This window comes from Temnothorax nylanderi, unplaced genomic scaffold (genome assembly GCF_030848795.1).
Source record: "Temnothorax nylanderi isolate EJ_2023f unplaced genomic scaffold, tnyl_v1.0 TNYL_tig0115_pilon, whole genome shotgun sequence".
In the NCBI taxonomy this organism is placed as follows: Eukaryota; Metazoa; Arthropoda; class Insecta; order Hymenoptera; family Formicidae; genus Temnothorax; species Temnothorax nylanderi.
In genome coordinates, this window is record NW_027249177.1 from 532764 (window position 1) to 553261 (window position 20498).

At 39.0% G+C, this 20498-nt stretch overlaps 2 protein-coding genes and 1 long non-coding RNA gene across 16 annotated transcripts in view; 1 reads left to right on the forward strand and 2 right to left on the reverse strand.

Moving 5' to 3' along the window:
* Window positions 1-2865, reverse strand: part of LOC139776244 (uncharacterized) — a 139124-nt gene extending 136259 nt beyond the window's left edge. For all 7 annotated transcript variants that reach the window (XM_071712788.1, XM_071712796.1, XM_071712792.1 and 4 more), the window contains exon 1: window positions 1746-2865. The gene's annotated coding sequence lies outside the window, so the exon portion shown is untranslated. The remainder of the gene's footprint in view (window positions 1-1745) is intronic.
* On the forward strand, window positions 2755-20222 carry LOC139776248 (uncharacterized). Its single transcript, XR_011719046.1, has 2 exons — window positions 2755-2886; window positions 19772-20222. It is a non-coding gene; the product is annotated as an uncharacterized lncRNA (long non-coding RNA).
* LOC139776246 (uncharacterized) lies at window positions 4564-19955 on the reverse strand. Of its 8 annotated transcripts, none has more exons than XR_011719043.1 (5): window positions 19731-19861; window positions 18035-18139; window positions 17484-17708; window positions 11806-12014; window positions 9088-10863 (listed from the first exon to the last, which is right to left on the reverse strand). XR_011719043.1 is itself a non-coding variant. In XM_071712797.1 (5 exons), the coding sequence occupies exons 1-4, from the start codon at window positions 19843-19845 to the stop codon at window positions 12594-12596; spliced, it is 516 nt and encodes a 171-aa protein (XP_071568898.1). In that variant the 5' UTR covers window positions 19846-19862; the 3' UTR covers window positions 10870-12049; window positions 12592-12593. The 8 variants fall into 8 exon arrangements, 5 of the variants coding, with proteins under 5 accessions (XP_071568900.1, XP_071568899.1, XP_071568901.1 ...); XR_011719045.1 differs by having other exon boundaries at window positions 19553-19843; XM_071712797.1 differs by lacking the exon at window positions 9088-10863 and adding an exon at window positions 12592-12664 and having other exon boundaries at window positions 10870-12049; window positions 19731-19862.
* Window positions 20223-20498: the final 276 nt, after the last annotated feature.

A 20498-nucleotide genomic window follows, 5' to 3' on the forward strand; every position in this document is an offset into this window, starting at 1 on the left:
GATCGAAATAATTTTGTGTGATAATAAATAACTTTTCTATAAACTCTTAGATATAATTTTTAAATTTATTATATTATGAATTATTTAATCTGAAATCAAAACTCGGAAAACAAAAACTAACGTGGCTTAAAACTAAATTCTTTGTATCATTAGCGCAATATAATATAGAAGTATTAAAAAAAATCAGGAAAAAATAGCCGAGGGGCAAGCATTGGCTTTCTTTACTGATTTCCTAAAATGGCCAATTTCGCCACATAGTAGTTTCGTAAAAAAGCAAGGACAACGTTTCGTAGTCTTCTTTTAAAAAATGAAAGGTTTTGCGTAACCACCACGACGGTTCTCAGGCGCGCCCCTGTACGAGGCAGCACACACACACAGTCCACGAAACACACGTGTCGGAATATCGGCCGTAGAGAAGGAAGGTCTATACAATTTCGCGTATACAATGCGAGAGAGTACATTGTAACTCTTTCTTCGAATAGTGGGCTTAGGCGAATGCGATCGCGTGACATGCCCTTAGGGCGACCGTGAGCTCATTAGACCGAGAAAAAGTTTAACGCAGAAACGAGAGGATCCACGGGACCGAAAATTAGGCGGGGCCGACGCGCGTTCGCGTTCGTAGAAAATGTGCCAACTGCCATTGTCCAATTTTTATCCCGCCATTATCGGTGATTCGGCCCCCGGGGGCGAGCGTGTGTGAGAGAAATCGGAAGGAGAGAGACGTTTCGGTTCCCTTCAAAAATGTATTCGCCACGCCATGAAGTAAATCAATCGCTATCGCGCGGTCGGGCCTCCCCCTCCGAGATAATGGATGCACGCGTGTAAATGAGCCCGAAATTCGCCGTTGCGGAACGAAATTGTGGAATTTGCCCTGAAAGGGGGCATCGGGCTACACCGACTAATGGCACTTTTAGTCGAAATTAGGCGAAAGAAAAGCGCGAAAGAGCTCGCGTGTTTCAGGAGGGACGACACGTAAGAATACGTAAGGGTTATTTAACGCTGATGATTACGATCAACGCACGTTATATTCGTACGCCATGCGTGTTTCAGTAACGATTAGAACGATAAGGATATAATGCCTTCGCTTGGAGTTTACGTCGCGAAGGAACTGGGGCCCTATTCTTGAAAAATATCGCATACGATATGTCATGAATATCACACTCTGCAACCAATAGCACACTTGCAAAGTGTGATTTTCTAGTGACATTCCTAAAATATCGTATGCGATATTTTTCGAGAATAGGGGCCCTGATTCTATAATAATCTGCCAACAATAGCGAGATCGCTAAAAATACTACAGAAATTCTGGAACGGCAACAGATGTCAGAATGAAGTTTGCAAAGAATACCTGTTTACTTAGCGACAAGTATCCAGCATTAAAGTCCGCTTTCAAACAGAAACCAGAACTCCTGAGTACCAAAATACCCGAAACCTGTCCATTGATCCGGTAAAGAAAACTCGTCTCTCGCTCCGAACATCACGCAGGGTCATTGTTTCAAAGTGAAAGACCCCGAAAGGGTCCGGTCCCTTTCAGCGGCACCTTTCCACGCTCGCCGCGACAAAACACGAGCGTTTACGCGCATTTGTACGCCGACACCTCGAGAAAGGGAAGACGACAGGCATGGGAAACAATCGTCGCGAAACTGTCATCGGGAAAAAAACAAGGAAAAAACAGACCCGCCGGGCGCGGCTTGGCTCGAGAAAAGTGCGAAAAGATGCAAACAGATACATAACGCGTGTCTTACCTCGTCCCCTCTCCCTCTTCCTCGTGTCGCAGGTCGCAGGCAGACAGGTAGACGAAAAGCCTGGCGGTGCGGTGCGGTGCGGCGCGGTGTGGCGCGGCGTGGCGACGCACAATCGAAAGCGCGATGGTGAACGCCGCGCGAGAGAGCGCGCCACGGACGCGGCGTGGCGCGGCGCGGCGCGGCGCGGCGCGGCGGCGCGCACAGCGGAGCGCGACGAACTTGACTCTCAGCGGAGCAGCGGACCGTCCGACGAGCGAATCAAAACGGAACGTAGAAACCCGGCCGCTGCTTTCTTGCGGCGCCGCGCGCGATCCGGCGCGCCGCCGTGCATTATAACGCCCGCCTGCGACGACGTATCCTCGGCTGCTCTCCGCGCGCTCCGCGGGGGAAAGAAACGGCGAGAGAGCCACACACACCTCGCGAACGGCGCACAACACACGCGAGGGGAACTCGACTGACTGACTGACCGACCGACTTATCCGCGGCACAACGACGATTCCATTCTCGTTTCGCGCTGCCGTCGCGAGTTTGAGGTCGAGGTTGTATATCTTCTTCTCTCTCTCTCTTTCTCTCTCTTCTCCTCTTCCTTTCTTTCGGCGAGAGAGGCCGAAGTCTGGAGCGCTGCTCCGAAAAACGTCGCTCGGGGGGGGCGGACGGCGGAAACGACGCGCGCAGAGCTCTCGCGAGCACGGCGCGGCCAGCTGCGAGACTCGAGAGAAATATCCGAGAAACACAGAGAGCGACGTGTCTGCCCTCTCTTTCTCTCTCTCTCCTCCTTTTTCCACCTCGCTTCTTCTCCTCCTCCTCTACCCTCGCTCCTTCCGCAGAAAAACACAGTGGGGCGCCACGGGATGCGGCGGCTGATACGTCCGCCGCTTATCTCCTTTATATTCCGCTTCGCACGTGTGTCGGGAACGCGCAACGTGCCAGCGCAACGTCGCTGCGCGACGGCGGCCACGGACGGGGCGCCGCGCCGCGCGCTTCGAGCCTTCCTCGAAGGGTCTATCTGGTCGCGGTGTAGCGTTGTCTCGCGGCCGGCGGCCTCGCCGCTCTTCTCATCCTCCACGGCTGCCGCAGCGGCGCGAACCTCCTCCTCGCTGTTGTTGCTGCTGCTGTTGCCGCCGCTGGACGGTAGACGCAAGTACGTCGCGGCGGCGACGGAACGTCCCGCCGCGCGCCCCCCTCCTCCCCCTCCTCGCCCTTTCCCCCGTCGACTCCGCGCTCGCGGCGAGAGCGCATATATGTGCGCGTGTGCCTGTGTCTTTCCCTTCTCTCCCTCCCTCTCTCTGCCTTCCGACGGTCTTGCTGTCCTGGTCTATCGCGGCCCGCTCCTTCTTCCCTCGACGTTTCTCGCGATCTTACCAGCGGGCTCTATCCTTCCACCGTCTCGCTCTGTCTCCACCACGCACGCAACAGATACACATACACACACACTCCGCACCGTGCGAGCGTGCTATTTCCCTCTTCTCTTTCCGTCTTTCTCTCCTCTGTCCGCGTATTGCGTATAATGACGGACGAGCGCGCCGCCGAACGGGGACGGAGAAGGAGGTAGAGTCGTAGCGAGCGACGACGATGACACGACGACGACGACGACGGCAACGACGGACGGAGAGCGCGCGCGCGCGCGCTGTCCGCTCACAGCCCGCGTTTGAGTTCGGCTCGCGTGTGTACGTTCCCTGTGTTTGTGTGTATATATACGCGCGCGTGTGCGCGCACGTCTCGATTAGCGCGACCCGACGTGCGTGACGTCACAGCGCTCGACGATGTTACATCGCCGCTCCGCGAGCCGCCGATTGTCAACTCTCGTGGCGGCGAGCGGCGAGATCGGGGAAGAAAGCGGAGCTCTCGTTCGCGCGGCCGCGCGAACGAAACGGAGCGAAACGGGCGTGGACGTAGAGGACGCGGAGGAGAGACACGGAGGCCGCCGACGGCGACGACGAACGACGGTGTGGCGAGCGGCGTCGCGCGCGAGAGCGAGAAGGAGCGAAAGAGTGGCGCGCGCGCGCGCGCGCGGGGGGCCTCTCGATACGCGGCAGGGCGGCCTGTGTGTATGTGTGTGTGCGTGTAACGACGACGGCCGATATATTTCGTCACTGACGCGACGTCCCGTCGTGCCGTGGTGCGCCGCGCTCTTGCACGGGTTACGGCTTTTACGCGGAGATGCGACGAGAGAACGACCGTTGAGAAAACGACGACGGGACGACGGGCGGCGAGCGCGACGCCACGCTCTTTTGCTTGACGGCACGCACGCGAACAACCCGCGGTTGGTACCACTCGTGAAACGACTGACGACTCCCCGTCGTGCAACGACTGGCGCGGCCGCACCGCGAACGAACGATACCGGGAGGTGTGCGCGCCGCTAGGTGGCAGCGCCGTTTATCGCGAGACCTCGCGGCTCGACTCGCGGCGCGGCGCGCCGTGTAGTTGCGTGTAGTACCGCAATTCATCGAGAACGGCCGGAGACGGCCGAGCGCGACCGAAGCGCCGCTTCAATATCAAGTGCACGACCCTCCGAGCCCTCCGGCGCGGCGCGGCGGCTCCGCCGCTCCGGCCGCATGTTCGTCGCGTCGCGCAGGAGGACGACTGACGCGACGGTCGCATGTATACATCGCGCTCTTTCATGAGAGCGCGTCACCTCGCGCGGGCAAATTTTCGAAGCGTTGAATTTTTAACTCGGAAGATTTAGCTTCGGGAAAGCTTATCGAAATGTTAGGAAGGATAAGTAATGAGAATCTGTAATAAAGAGAAAACTCTCTGCTCGATAAAAGCAAGCTAAGTGTGAAAGAAACGGCCAACTTTCGAGCAACAACTAAGGATGTTAGTTTAAATAAAATCCGATTTATTAGAACAATATAGATTATATTTACAGCGGCTTATAATTCGGTTTAATAACTGTACCGGATACGCTCGTGGATAGAATAATTTCAACCTTTGACTACTTCTATATAGTAAAAGATATTGCAACACTTTTTTTTAAATAAGTTTAGAAACACGCATTTAGATTCAGGAGAATTATTACCTTCGCTTATATACGCTAGAGATGTGCGAACTCTATATATTCGAATTCGAATTTCTATGATTCGAATCCGAACTATTAGAACATTTCGAATCTAGATGATTCGTATTCGAATCATATACTTATCTTATATTGTCAAATTTATAAAATTATATTTCCCGTCAATAAACAAAAGTACGGTGTCATGTTAATAGGTATTGCATTCAATGAGTGCATTCAGATAACCGTTCACTGAGCGGCTAAATAGTCAAAAAGTTTATTTTTAATTTTTGACATGCTTTGTGACCCTATCAATTGCAAACTATAAGTATAAGTTTGAATATGCGTAAAAAATAGTAAGCTATGAGTACTGAAAATAAAATAAACTATCTTATTTTATTTTAATTTGTATGTATGCAGTTGGATAATGTTAATAGATACTACATTAAAGTATTTTAATAATCTGTAATAAATAGTAGTTCTCATTCTGAATCTAAATGCGCGTTCCTAAACTTATTTAACTCTTAGCTGGCACACTGGATCGTTTAAGACCCCACCACTAAAATGCTTGCTGCGAGGAAGCTATTTTTTTCACTTAAAAAAATTTCAAGATAGTCTTCGAACGTTGTTTTAACAGATGTCATAGGTTATTTTGATAAAATGTAATATTAAGTATGAAAAAAATTGGAGAACGTAAAAAGAAACGAAAAAAATGACTATTTTCACTCAAAAATTTATAACTCTTCCATTTTAACTCTTTCATTTTTTAGTACCATTTTCGTACTATAGGGGGCTTAAATTAGAGCTGAACTGGGGTGGGGCGTTTAATACCCCACAGTGCCAGCTAAGGATTTAAAAAAAGTGTTGCAATTATTCTGTCCGTGAGTGTACTATCTGATCCAAAATTTTTCTTTTCATTATAACGATTATTTTAATATGAACTTGTTTTGATACTCTAAACATTTGAATCGATCTTTGATATATAATATATAATGTATACACTAGAAAATCATATCAAACTTTGATATATGTATACACTACTAAAAGTGGAAGTTTAAGTATTAAAAAAGATTCATATCTAAATGATCATTATGATCAAAAGGAGAAAAATGTTGGGTCAAATAGTGTAAATATAGTCAACGATATCAATAGTTAACGTTTCGAATAGTTAACTTACCTAGTCTTCTTCAAAACAAACCTGATAAACTTACATGTCATAAAATAATTAAAAAGATGAGTAGATAAAAATATATACCGAGTAGTCAAAAATAAATGAAAAATTGTATAATCTCATAATAAAGTAGTTAAATACATAAACGGAACAACAATCAAACGCATTGCGCTAAATCAATAGGATGAAAAACTGGTTCATGGGTCGCATTTAAGTACAAAAGTGTAATAATCGAAAAATGAGACAGTATAGTTTGAGTTACAAATAAAACTAAATGTTGTAACAATTTTCGCCGTTGGAAAAGCGCGAAAAATGGAATCCCCAAACTTAAATTTGACATCCAAAGAAATGTAATTGATAATGGTGGAAATGAGAATCTGATCTCTCGCAAATTCAAAGTAGATATTACAGGAAAAGTTTTTTTCCCCTTTTTGAGACTGGCATTTTATTAATCACATTGTATAATTCTTTTTATATCAAAATTTGAAATAATTACTCTTTAAATTATACAGGTTTTCTATTCTACTTCTTGAGCGTTGATAAGTCTTTGCCAGAAGTCTTTCTGACATACAAATCATAGAGATTCACTTCAGTTTTTTATTTAAGAGTGTCTAAAAAGAATCATAAATCTTGACACAATTACGCGTTTACAGTATCTTTATCACTCTCTTGCGTCTAAGAAGAAATTGCATAATTACAAGTTACAAAAATGTCCGTTGAATCTTTGGTGTGGCAGTGTACTACTACGCACATTTTTTTCTCTCATCGTCGATTCTCTCGCCCTATACCACTCTCGACTAAAGTACTACGCGCGAAACAATCTCTCCGTTATCTTTACTCTGTCGCTATCGCTCTCCGTCGTTTTCCAACGTTCGAACACGTCGTCGACGGTTCGCCCGTGGTTATCTCTGATGGTGCGATCGGTGATCGGTAGCAGTTTTTCAATGATCTCGACGGCGTCGACGGAGCCGGCTACCGTTGGGATCGCCCGGTGTAGGGCCGTCCTACCGTCCGCGTCCGTCAGGTCGGGCGTCGCGCCCTGGCGCAACAGCAGATCGACGACTTCAACGTGGCCCGCGCAGGCCGCGCGGTGCAAAGGCGTCGCTCTCATGCTGCGGGTGCGCGCGTTCACCTTCGCTCCGTGCTCCAGCAAAATCTCGCACACGCGGACATGCCCGGCCCGCGTTGCGTAATGCAGCGCCGTGTAGCCGGCGGAGTCCGCCGTATCGACGAAGACACCCTCCCGCAGCAGCCTATTGACGCGATCCACGTCACCTTCCAACGCTGAAAGAAATTGCACGAAAAGCTAGGGCAGAAACGCAGAGGAAGAGAAACGCGAAAGAAAAAAAAACCGAAACTCCTAGAGAATACCAATTTGAACTTGTGCATTACCGGCCCTCTCAGATAGAACGCCGTTTCTGATGGCAAAATCGTTGCTGACGAAACTTGGAATCAATTATTCCTTAGCGAAATATCATAAAAAATATTATAAGTGATGCAAAAATAATATAAAATTCTAAGAAGTGAAACGGGATCGATATAAATCTTACAATTATGTAATTAGAGACGATGTCATTTTCAATCAGACTGGGTAGCCCAATAATAATATTTCTGTGTGAATTTTTGTATACTTTTTCAACTCATTGTTAGACTGCGCGCCGATTATTTGTCGGACTTGAACTCAGCTTTTTGTTTTGGAACAGTAAATCCATATACTTAAATTAACAATATTAATATGAACTGTGCCAATTGTCGCCCTTGTTCCTAATTCCGCACTCTACGATATTGAGTCTGTTACGTGTTGCATTCTGTCGGGGGGCAGTGAAAATTGTTGAACAACGCTTCTTTCGTTTTACTTTAGTCAAAACTATAATATAAAGTTATAAAGCATAGCGTTGCAGTTCACAGTTTGAACGAGGTGTTTTGAAATTTTTCAAAAGTTATGTATTTTTCAAGTGTTATTAATACAACAAAAAAGCTATATGTACCAATTTCTCATAAAAAAATATGTGATAGTGTCTAATTGCATTCTTAAATTGAAAATGTACGTTGCTAACCATTGTTGTGATTTAATCGGTTATGTTTCTTCACGTGGTATTCCTAATTCCGTCCTCTAGGAGTATTCCTTATTCCGCCCATTTTTTCTAACTGGTCTGCTTCTAGAATACCTCTCAAGCTCCCTCAGCCTCCTGTCCAATGAGGAACGGGATCTTTTTCCGAGAGTAAATCGGCCAGGCGGAAAGCCTGACCACATCATCCCACTCACTATAGTCCGTGAAACCCCATGGGCTTTCTTAATCGTTAAAAGGGGATACCTTCACCAATCTCATGTACCCTATTTTAAATTGTGTCTATTTCCATATATTGTGTGTCACAAGTGTATTTTTAAAAGATGTGTAAGGGTGCGATATTAGGAATATTTTTTTGATATTAGCAAATTCTTTTTTTGTTTTCCTTCATAAAAGATAATTAAAGTGAACGTTGAACACATTCATGTTATTGAGATCACATTACGACAATCCTAGAATAAAATGATGCAATTTAGTTACATTTTTTAATCGAAAAAAATTTTAGTTTTATAAAAGAGTGCGATATTAGGCACAGTTCCCCTTAGATTTTAAGAATCTACAGATATTGCGTATAAATCCGTAACTTTTCTTAGCTTCAAATTATACACGTTTTCGCAATTCGCATTTAAATTTGTACTATGTTTTCGCCAGTCATCCTCTAAATATATAAAATAATAACAGAATAAGTAGAATTATTTACTCTATAAGGCCGTTGTAAGACCGAAACTGAGTGCACAGTTCAAACTGACCGTTCCTTTTATTTGCGGTCTGTTCATAACGCTCTCTTCATCGTTTACCATATAATATCTATTTCAAGTAAGTATCCATACCAACACTTTCATTTACCTGCTGACCAAATCCCACGTTCGAAACTGATCTCGTCTATAGTCTGGCAGACATTGTACCGTGGAGTGCCCAATTTGCAACACGTTTTGTGATCGTCAGAGTGCTCCATTGTTTATTATACCTGCAAATGACTGTTAAAAACCCTGTATTGAGTTTCACCAGCTCAGGTATACGCACGCATCTGTTTGGAAAAGAAAAGATCGCTTCGAGTTCAAAGAAGGCAAGATTTTTGGACGTGTATAAATTTTATGACACAAAATGCACTCTTTATCGGTATATTTATTTCTTATACATTATTACACGATCATGTACAACGTCCAATTATACGCTGAGTATATTGTGTATAACTGCCGTACGTACAAAATATAGCTTCAAGTGTGAAAGAAACTATTAGCTATACATAAATATAAACTTTGTCGCATCGAATTTTGCGCAAACGCTGCAAACGACCTATATCAACTATTCAGACTGTCAAATTATAACGCTAAGTTACTCTTTCCCTCCACCAACTAGACTTTTGATTTTATTACTTATGTATGAAAACTAACATATAATTGTCACACTACGAGATAACGATTGCTTTTTATAATTTCATTCGATTCCATAATAGATCCAGCTCTTAACGAGCACAGGAAACATCAATTACAATAGATTAACATCTTTAGATTAAAATTTACAATTTGCAATATAATCTTTAGATCGGCATTAATAATTTTGCAATAAGATTGACAAACGTGTAGCACAAGTAAACAACACCACATTGTATCAGCTTTTTTCTTATTGGTTTTACACTCTTAAACTCTTTGGACCGTGATCGATCCGGAATAATATCTCGCATATAACAACAATAAATTGTACTATAATTGTACTATAAATCACCTATTAAAGCACATGGTAGGAAAAAAACATTACATAGATGCTATTAGATAATACTATGCTATTAACTATACTATATAAAGGTATAGTATGTATAAATAGTATTTGCACGTATAGTAAAATTTCGTTCCCCACAAATATAAATAGACAGCTTGAAGCCAGTACGGGCCAATTTGGTGCAACAACGTTGCGCCAATTTGGCCCAAACTGGATCCTACGAGACACGCGTCGTAGACCCTCAAAAGCATAAAAAAACCCAGTTTCCACGCAACGAGGTAAAGATATCACAAATCATTGTACAATTAATACTTTCGTATTGCATATAATAGATATAATGCAATCAATGCACATTCCTTTGGTCTGACGAAATTTCCGCGTCCGCTAAATTATTATCTACAATACGATTATTTTACATGTTGCAGAAGTGTTTACGTTCAATCTTCGAAATCATGCCTCCCCCCCCCTCCCCCAACAGTCTTATCATGATTATACAATTTTACCGCGTCATTTTCGAAGTCGTAAAAGAAACTCAACATTGCTGCGGTACACAAAATATCACGTTCGATAACGTAAGAATCCTTTGTGTGATTTCGTACAAGGACTACCGTATAAGTTTCCTAAGGGAAAAAGATGGAATATCTTATTTCTATCTAAAGTTGCACTTCATATACGTACCGTCCAATTTCGTAAGGTACAATCGATTATCTTTGAAAAATAAAGCCTTTTTAATTGGTCCGCACATACATACATTTAAATGTGTGACAAAATTTCACCGAAGCGCTGTTACAGTCGTAATTTTAGGCAAACATTCATATTTCGAGATATAAAAGTTAATGCGAAAAAAAAAACAAGATATTGCAAATCTCATCGATTCATCGATACTAATTTCTACAGTTTGATTCACAGACACATATATATAAGTCACAAGATGTTGATAACTCATCGATTTATCGATACTAATTTCTACAGTTTAATTAATAGACACATATATGTATTAAGTCACAAGATATACATTTAGATATATAATATGCTTGTAGTAAGGCCCATTTTTATAGCACTAACTTTCCCGCTGCAATGTCCAAAGTATCTCGGCTTCTCCGGTACTACAAACAACTCGATAGCCGAGCTCAGATAAAGCATTTATAACGGAGAACGGCGTGCCTGAAATCAATTTCGCAATGTAAATTCCTAAAAGATGTCCTATAAAGGATTAACAAAATATATATATTACTATTGTATTTAGATCATAGTTGGTTTTGTCCAAAACTTTTATAAATTATAATATTTAATTAAGATAATAAAAAGTCTCGTATATCTCTATTAGATTAATTAAACTTTTAAAAACTATTTCGTCATTCTTTGTCGATAAAAGATCTTAGTAATATTACTAAATAATTATAATTGTTACAAAGGACGGATCACCCTCACGAAAAATCCAAAATCTCATTGGCTAATAAATTCAAATTAATGTTTATTTTAATCATAGATATTGCAATTTACCTTTAATCAACAAGTTGCATTGGAAATATTATTGATTTATATGAAAATGTTGAGGTTTTAGCTGCATACTTTTTTCAACTGGCAAACAAAATAAAATACATGACGATATACTTCATCCCGATTAATTTTATATTAAACAACATGAAATAACGTTAATTATATCACTTAATAGCCACAAATCTTAATAGATTGTCTACAATTTTAATTGATTTACGAATGCCTCAATTTTTGTCACATAATTTTTGTCGCAAATGAAATTAAGGGTATTCCCTGATGATTTCATACAATCAATGATTTACTTTACATGTTCTTAGAAAATCATGATTTTACAAAATCGCAGATAATTGTACAAGTTATTTAAATTTCTTGCGTTCGCCATAGCCGGTGATTCTATACAACTGACAGAGATTTCACAATCAAATTGACTATCGCTATACTCTCCGACATGCACATGTGCATATTTTCGCAAGAGATTCGCAAAGAGATAGCGTTTGCGCGCGAATAAAAATTGCATCGTAGCCGAGAGAGATCTTGCATCTTTTCGGGATTTTGCGGAGCGGTCCGTACAACTGTCTGGCGTCGTCGAAATTCAGGATCATTAACCTTTTATCATAATTCCATTCACGACATTCGGGCTACTGGGGGACAGCGGGAAGCGGCTGCGTAAGGCCGACGCCTCGTTCGGTGGTAAACCGAAGACCGCACAATCGGTCGCAAACGGGGACGCTTTTACACCGATGTAATAGAAAGTGTCGTCGTCCTCGTCGGCGGTGTTCTGCTTTTTGGACGTGGTTGTCGTTGCCATTGCCGCGCTAAAAGTATCGTTATACCTCGTTGTGCTTTACTTCTAGAAGAAAAGCAAACGTGACGCACGTGAGTAACGATCGGAGCCGTTTATCTCGAAAGTAATGAAAGAATCACTTCTCGAGGAGTTTCTTTATGGGACTTAATGGAAAATTCAGGAAAACATCTGCGATCGCGAGGTGCTTTTATTATCACAAGATTCTTCTGTCCGTGATATTCTCTCCCTTCGAATAGTTACAGCAACGTTCGATCAGAATAAAAACGGGAGTTCCTCACTGAGCTCCCGTTGAAGTTTGATATAAAAACGCGATTGGTTTTTGTGTTACTTTAAAAATATATGGAGCTTCAAAATTCATATTCGTCAATAAAGAAATAATTAAATGAAGTTTACATAAATAAAAGATTTTAAGATTTAAAGCGCTTTCCTGGACAATAAAAAATTCTGAATTGTTTTTCTAACATCTTACACAATAACCTTATAAAGAGTACAATTAAGGGCACAATTATCTTGTGTAAGAAATGATTCACACGGACGAAATATATATCCTGAGATTATATATTAAAAAATGTGATTTATAAACTCACTTTCAGGATAAATGGCACATTCCGATCGAATGAAACGTTGTTGGGGCTGATACGTTAACGCGATTCACCGTATCTCCAATAGAAAACAAACAATTAGGAGGTAGTAGCAAAGTATTGAAGAAATGATATAACGAGAGATAGTACATAGTTACTCAAATTTTATCAGAATAACAAGCACTTCGAGGGGAACAAATGAAAGTTTGACGGCAAATTATAGTTATAATTATTTTCTGTTCTTTTTGTTATAGATATATTGCTTAGACTATTGGAGATAATTTCTAAATAATTTTTTTTCTATTGGGAGAATGTGATATTAGCACATATATAAACATACACATAATGTATATGCAAGTGATAATGCTAGAACTACGAGCTTTCAATGAAAGCTCGCATATTTTCCGATAATGCATAAAATTCTGAGTGAAAGAACATTACTGTTAAAGTTCTGCGATATTGGGTGACATTAAATACATTGTTTATGATTTTCCTGCATATCGAAACTTCTAAATACAAATATATAAATATGTGCAGCTAATTACAGTACCTATACATATCCCGTATTACATAAAATATTTTCTTCAAATATATTTTGAATATTATTTTAAACTATATTAAAAATATTAACTTAAAACTATTTATTTTTATTATAACAAAATGTTTTTCGTAGTAAAAATTCATTTTATTTATTTTATAACTCAGAATTTTATACGAATCGGAACATATATGAGTTGCTTAATTTATAGATACCTATATCTTATTGCTATGGTGTAGAAAACAAGTTGTTACATATGTGTGCGCAAAATGCAATAAAAAGTTTTTAGAAAAAACGACAATAATTATCGTTAATTATGTGCATATGTAGCATTTAATAAATATAATGTCAAAAGCAAGAAAATATTTCATTCCTTCTGTCTCAATATAATTCTAATATATTATTTGTCATACTTTCTTCTAAGAATATATAAGTCGTATAAAATTCCGTATTCTTTCATCGGAACACCGAGCAGGTTCTCTATTCGTTCCTTCTTTTTCAATCCTATTTCACATTCTACCTACATATTCAGTCTTCTTTCGTATCCATGTGTACAGAATGGAAATGTGCGCGTAATCAATTTAGGGTAAGAAAACGAGCGAAAGATAGGAAAAGCTACAACAACGCGTAATCAAGTAGCAAATGTGAAATGTAGCGAAAGAATAGCTAGAAAAGAAAATGTTGCATTTACTGCGATTAGAGAGAAAGAGGTCGGGAAAGAATAAGGAATCGCTATGTATAAATTCTTTTTATATCATATTCTTGAATTATTTTAACCTAACTTTGCCAATTTTGGAGATATCTCAAATCCGCTTGCGCCATCTTCTTCAGAATCGTTTGTAGTTGTTTGTAGTGCTTTTCTTTTCGTTTGTAGTTGCACCGTTTAAAAGTTACAACAATTAAAAAAAATAAAAAAACTTAACTTTGCCAATTTTGGAGATATCTCAAATCCGCTTGCGCCATCTTCTTCAGAATCGTTTGTAGTTGTATGTAGTGCTTTTCTTTTCGTTTGTAGTTGCACCGTTTAAAAGTTACAACAATTTAAAAAAATAAAAAAACCTAACTTTGCCAATTTTTGAGATATCTCAAATCCGCTTGCGCCATCTTCTTCAGAATCGTTTGTAGTTGTTTGTAGTGCTTTTCTTTTCGTTTGTAGTTGCACCATTTAAAAGTTACAACAATTAAAAAAAATAAAAAAAACCTAACTTTGCCAATTTTTGAGATATCTCAAATCCGCTTGCGCCATCTTCTTCAGAATCGTTTGTAGTTGTTTGTAGTGCTTTTCTTTTCGTTTGTAGTTGCACCGTTTAAAAGTTACAACAATTGAAAAAAATTTCAGATATCTCCAAAATTGGCAAAGTTAGGTTTTTATTATTTTTTTAAATTGTTGTAACTTTTAAACGGTTCAACTACAAACGAAAAAAAGCACTACAAACAACTACAAACGATTCTGAAGAAGATGGCGCAAGCGGATTTGAGATATCTCCAAAATTGGCAAAGTTAGGTTTTTATTATTATTTTAAATTGTTGTAACTTTTAAACGGTGCAACTACAAACGAAAAGAAAAGCACTACAAACAACTACAAACGATTCTGAAGAAGATGGCGCAAGCGGATTTGAGATATCTCCAAAATTGGCAAAGTTAGGTTTTTTTATTTTTTTAAATTGTTGTAACTTTTAAACGGTGCAACTACAAACGAAAAGAAAAGCACTACAAACAACTACAAACGATTCTGAAGAAGATGGCGCAAGCGGATTTGAGATATCTCCAAAATTGGCAAAGTTAGGTTTTTATTATTTTTTTAAATTGTTGTAACTTTTAAACGGTGCAACTACAAACGAAAAGAAAAGCACTACAAACAACTACAAACGATTCTGAAGAAGATGGCGCAAGCGGATTTGAGATATCTCCAAATTGGCAAAGTTAGGTTTTTATTATTTTTTTAAATTGTTGTAACTTTTAAACGGTGCAACTACAAACGAAAAGAAAAGCACTACAAACAACTACAAACGATTCTGAAGAAGATGGCGCAAGCGGATTTGAGATATCTCAAAAATTGGCAGTTAGGTTTTTTTTATTTTTTTAAATTGTTGTAACTTTTAAACGGTGCAACTACAAACGAAAAGAAAAGCACTACAAACAACTACAAACGATTCTGAAGAAGATGGCGCAAGCGGATTTGAGATATCTCAAAAATTGGCAAAGTTAGGTTTTTTTTATTTTTTTTAATTGTTGTAACTTTTAAACGGTGCAACTACAAACGAAAAGAAAAGCACTACAACAACTACAAACGATTCTGAAGAAGATGGCGCAAGCGGATTTGAGATATCTCAAAAATTGGCAAAGTTAGGTTTTTTTATTTTTTTAAATTGTTGTAACTTTTAAACGGTGCAACTACAAACGAAAAGAAAAGCACTACAAACAACTACAAACGATTCTGAAGAAGATGGCGCAAGCGGATTTGAGATATCTCCAAAATGGGCAAAGTTAGGTTTTTATTATTTTTTTAAATTGTTGTAACTTTTAAACGGTGCAACTAAAAACGAAAAGAAAAGCACTACAAACAACTACAAACGATTCTGAAGAAGATGGCGCAAGCGGATTTGAGATATCTCAAAAATTGGCAGTTAGGTTTTTTTTATTTTTTTAAATTGTTGTAACTTTTAAACAGTGCAACTACAAACGAAAAGAAAAGCACTACAAACAACTACAAACGATTCTGAAGAAGATGGCGCAAGCGGATTTGAGATATCTCAAAATTGGCAGTTAGGTTTTTATTATTTTTTTAAATTGTTGTAACTTTTAAACGGTGCAACTACAAACGAAAAGAAAAGCACTACAAACAACTACAAACGATTCTGAAGAAGATGGCGCAAGCGGATTTGAGATATCTCAAAAATTGGCAGTTAGGTTTTTTTTATTTTTTTAAATTGTTGTAACTTTTAAACGGTGCAACTACAAACGAAAAGAAAAGCACTACAAACAACTACAAACGATTCTGAAGAAGATGGCGTAAGCGGATTTGAGATATCTCAAAGTGGGGTGCGAGTCATTTTTTAAATGTTTATAATTTTTAATGTATTGAACTACAAACGAAATTTTTGTTACTACAAACAACTACAAACGAAATGCTAACGTTTTCCGTAAAAAAAAATTAATTTTTCGAAAGTCGGGTGCTAGGTTCACATAGGTATTATTTTAAATAGACAATGAAGAGATTGTAGTCCGTATTTAATTACGTTACATGCGGCATCATTTACTCTTTGTTTTATCCAATTAACTGCTTCTCGTGCTCTTTTTTAAAATGCATCACGATTTCGTGCGCTCTCTCATTTCACTTATCTATATACTACGATTGTATTATACGAGCTTGTCGAATCACCAGTTTGCTTGCCGACAAAGAAAAAAGGTTTCCGTGGAAGAACTATGAGATTTTAGGCAGAAATACACAAAGAGGATAATATATTGAATGGCTTCTGCTCAATATATGAAATTGGATTTCTTTCATTTTACTTTTACGACTCTTCTATTCATTTTTTTTTTTTTTACAAATGTATGGGCGACCGACCACACGAACACTGGCAGTCGGCATATCTTTGACAAGCTATATTGTACATAATGAAATATTAACCCAATTCAAACATCTCTGAGTAATGCAGTTGACAGTTACACGTAATATACGCGGGGATAAAGGATCTTTTTTATGAATATAAGCGTAATAACTCGATAGCACAGAAGCACAAGCTAATACAGAATATAATTTTATATCACAAACTTATTTGATTTAGATTCCAGTGATACTTGAAGATAATACTGTCATATTTCTTTTTTTTTATTCTTTATTTCTCTACGGATAAAAATATCTGCGACTATCAATATTATGCTATCATTTTTATTAGACTCGCCAGACGTATCATCATTTTCTATATCAATGTACTCATATCGGTCAATTAATAATTATATTAATGTTTTTCACATAGTAATCCATTTAATTTAATTGATTTTTTTGGTTACATTTCTTCGCTGTACTTGTTTTGCGCAAGGATTAACTTGTTATACGGAAGGATAAATTAATTAAGGAACAATAATTATCCATCCCAAGCAATAATTCATATGTTTGCCAGTTTCAGTACGACATGCTGTCCCTGAATTAATTTTAATGTATGCACATGCTGTAACAACTTGTTTACGTTGCGAGAGTGAGAGAGAATTAAGATTATCAAATGAAGACTAGATAATGAAAGTAGGTGAGCTTTATCTTAGAAGCATTTAGAATGGTTGTGTGCCTAATGAAACGTCACACTTATACTATATATCAGGGTGCTCTTGAAGTAGCAGTATACGAATTTCGAGCCATACCAGCTTTTACAACGGGCTCAGGTTCGGGTTCCGCGAACTCTTTTCTCATAGTCCACATGTACTCATTATAATCCTGCTTAATGCTAGTACTGGACGATGCGACGACTTTGTAACCGAGTACCTCTAAAGCAGTCAATATTATGCAAGGATGCTGCAAATATACTATCGTCGAGTCATCGCAATATCCTATAGAGGAGAAGCGACCCAGCTGGTCTATGTCAGCCGCTATAACATAATTAAACATTACTCTCACCTCTAAAATCTTGATTTATTACACCTGCAACACATTTCTAGCTATCATTATCAGCTCTAATCTTCGAGGTGTGTCAATTTACCCGAAGTGTACGTTACATCTTGCTATATCTCGCAACGCTATTTCTATTATCTGTGCGTGTAGAAAGATTAACTATAAAACGTGATACAGAGCTCAGAAATATATGACTCACGTGTCGCGTTGCACGTTATCTAACTGAAAAGTTTTTGACAAAGCAAAGCGTAACATGTATATATATATATTTGCGTAAGGGCGAATACAGAGAGGAGTTTCGTACCTTTAAGCCCTGACACTAAAACCCTCCAGGGATATTTATGACTGTACGACGCTAGGTTACCACGTACTAGAATGTATGGCATCTGTAATAGTCGGCTAAGACAATCTGTAATAGACGACATCCTATGGATATATGTAACACATATTCAGATAAATGTGTTAGACCTCTCCACAGCTGCTAATCTGATACTGATAATGGGATCTATTACCGTGTGCTAACTGATGTGCGCTACATTTTGGAGCGCACTTGTACCAGAACCTTAGCTTATCAACTTAATTCATCAAAATTGAAAAATATCAAATATTCGACAGGGTCCAGAGAGTTTAGAAAAATCGTCACATCGCAAATGTCTTTATTTATTTATTCTTATTGCAAAATTGATAGGCCAATCACACTTATCGATTAATATTATTTAAAAAAAATTAAGCAATCTGAAAAAATTAAATAATTGAATAAACTAAAAGCTGTACTCAGTCAGACGGATTGAAAATTAATCAAAAAGAATGAAAAATTTCCAGAGATATTCAGGAGAATCGATAAATATTTGAGGAATGCTGACAAAGGTTTCTTCAACTTCCAGTAAGTTTACTGAATGCTTATTATTAAGCGTCGTCTACAATATATGGAGTAAGCGTGGAGTAAGGAGTAAGAGTAGGCAGGAGTAAGCATTATAGCCTGTTGTGTCCTGATTGGCCGAGCGTAAGTGTAAGAGTAAGAGTAGGAGTAAGAAATAAAATTAATTTATTTCGCTTACGCCCTTACGCCAGCTTTCTTAAGCGTCGTCTACAATGGCAGCAGGAGTATGCAGTAAGACGTAAGCAGTAAGCTATTGACCAACCACAGTCAATTATTCTTGAATTGTAATAATCCCATTAGTCAATAAGTTACTGCTTACGTCTTACTGTATACTCCTGCTGCCATTGTAGACGACGCTTTAAACCGAAAATAGCCTTCTTACGCCTACTCTTACTCCTTACTCCACGCTTACTCCACGCTTACTCCGTGTATTGTAGACGACGCTTATTATCGTTAATAGCCTTTAGTTTATTTAATCCTAACTTTGTAATCACCAGGTAAGTTTTTAGTTTCATTTTGGAGAACGTGAAACGTGATCTCACGTAATACGTGGCAAACTAAAAATGATTTCGTAAAATGTCGAGAAACGTATGTACATTTTAGGAAATTTCAATCGATACACAAATGAATGTCTCTTCATAACTTGCATTAATTAATGTTAGAAGTACGAACGTCTTTGAGATCTCGATCTATTCAAAAACGTCGTAAACTTTTTGAAGCACACCTAAAAGTACAATGTACCCTCGTTTCGTAACAATTAAGCGAACGAAATTCGCCAGGCGAAAGGTGTATACCGACGTTCGCAATCGACGTTTCACGAGAAAGTTCTGAATAATAAATCCGAATGTGTCAAACGTGACTCAGAAAAAGTTTTGCTTTATCACGACACATGCGTCGTACGAATTCTCCTGATTGCCGTTGACGTATATATTGAACTCTTACCAATAAGCGAAGAGGGACGAGGAGGAGGACCGAGAGCCCTCGAAGAAACAAGCGGCTTATAAAGTTATACACGCCCTTTCAGCGATATAATTCGAACGGTCGGCCACGTGCGTGATATATCGACTATCCTATCCTTTCCTTGACCACCGTTTTCTATCCGAATAACGTACTATTTTACCTTGAAAATCGCTCCTACCGTTAACGCGTTTGGATTCACAGGTGGAACGAACACAAAAGTACGCAGTACTCGATACTTGATGCCAGAGCCAGGGATCACCAGGGATGTTGTTCATAAACGCGAGAGACGAACTAGACGCGGAACGTAACGCGAGGTTACGAACGAAAGGGAGAGGCGGCGCGTCCTGATTGGCTGCGTCATTTTTGTCCATTCCTATCAATGGCTATCGTTTCGATATTCGCTGCAAGTACTGAAAATCTATAGTTTGCGTTACGTATATTATAGATTTTCAGGACTGGCAGTGAATTTCGAAACGCAGCCAATGTAGGTTAACTTTAATCGCGATTTAACTTGTCTTTTATCGTTTTCTAATTCTAAAGAATTGAAAAACGATAAGAAACAAGTTCTAAGAATTAGAAAAATTATAATTGTGTTTAACTAAATTTGTTATGATCGATGTTATAGAAGGAGAAAATATAGAATTTAAAAAGATTCAAATTATAGCTTATTTTCACAATCATGTTCTATATCAATTCTTATTAACTTTTCAACTGCAATTAAATACATCTTCTATCATCTTGATGGGTTTAAAGATGCTTAATTTTTTTTTTAAATTAAAACGTTTATCTTATTTCCTCTTTTTATTTGGCGCAATTTTCTGATTTCAACACTTTTTAAAAAACGGTTTTAACATTTTTAAAATAATAAAATGTTAAACGACACTTATTATTTACTATACCTAAACATTCTTTTTACGGAAACCAAAAC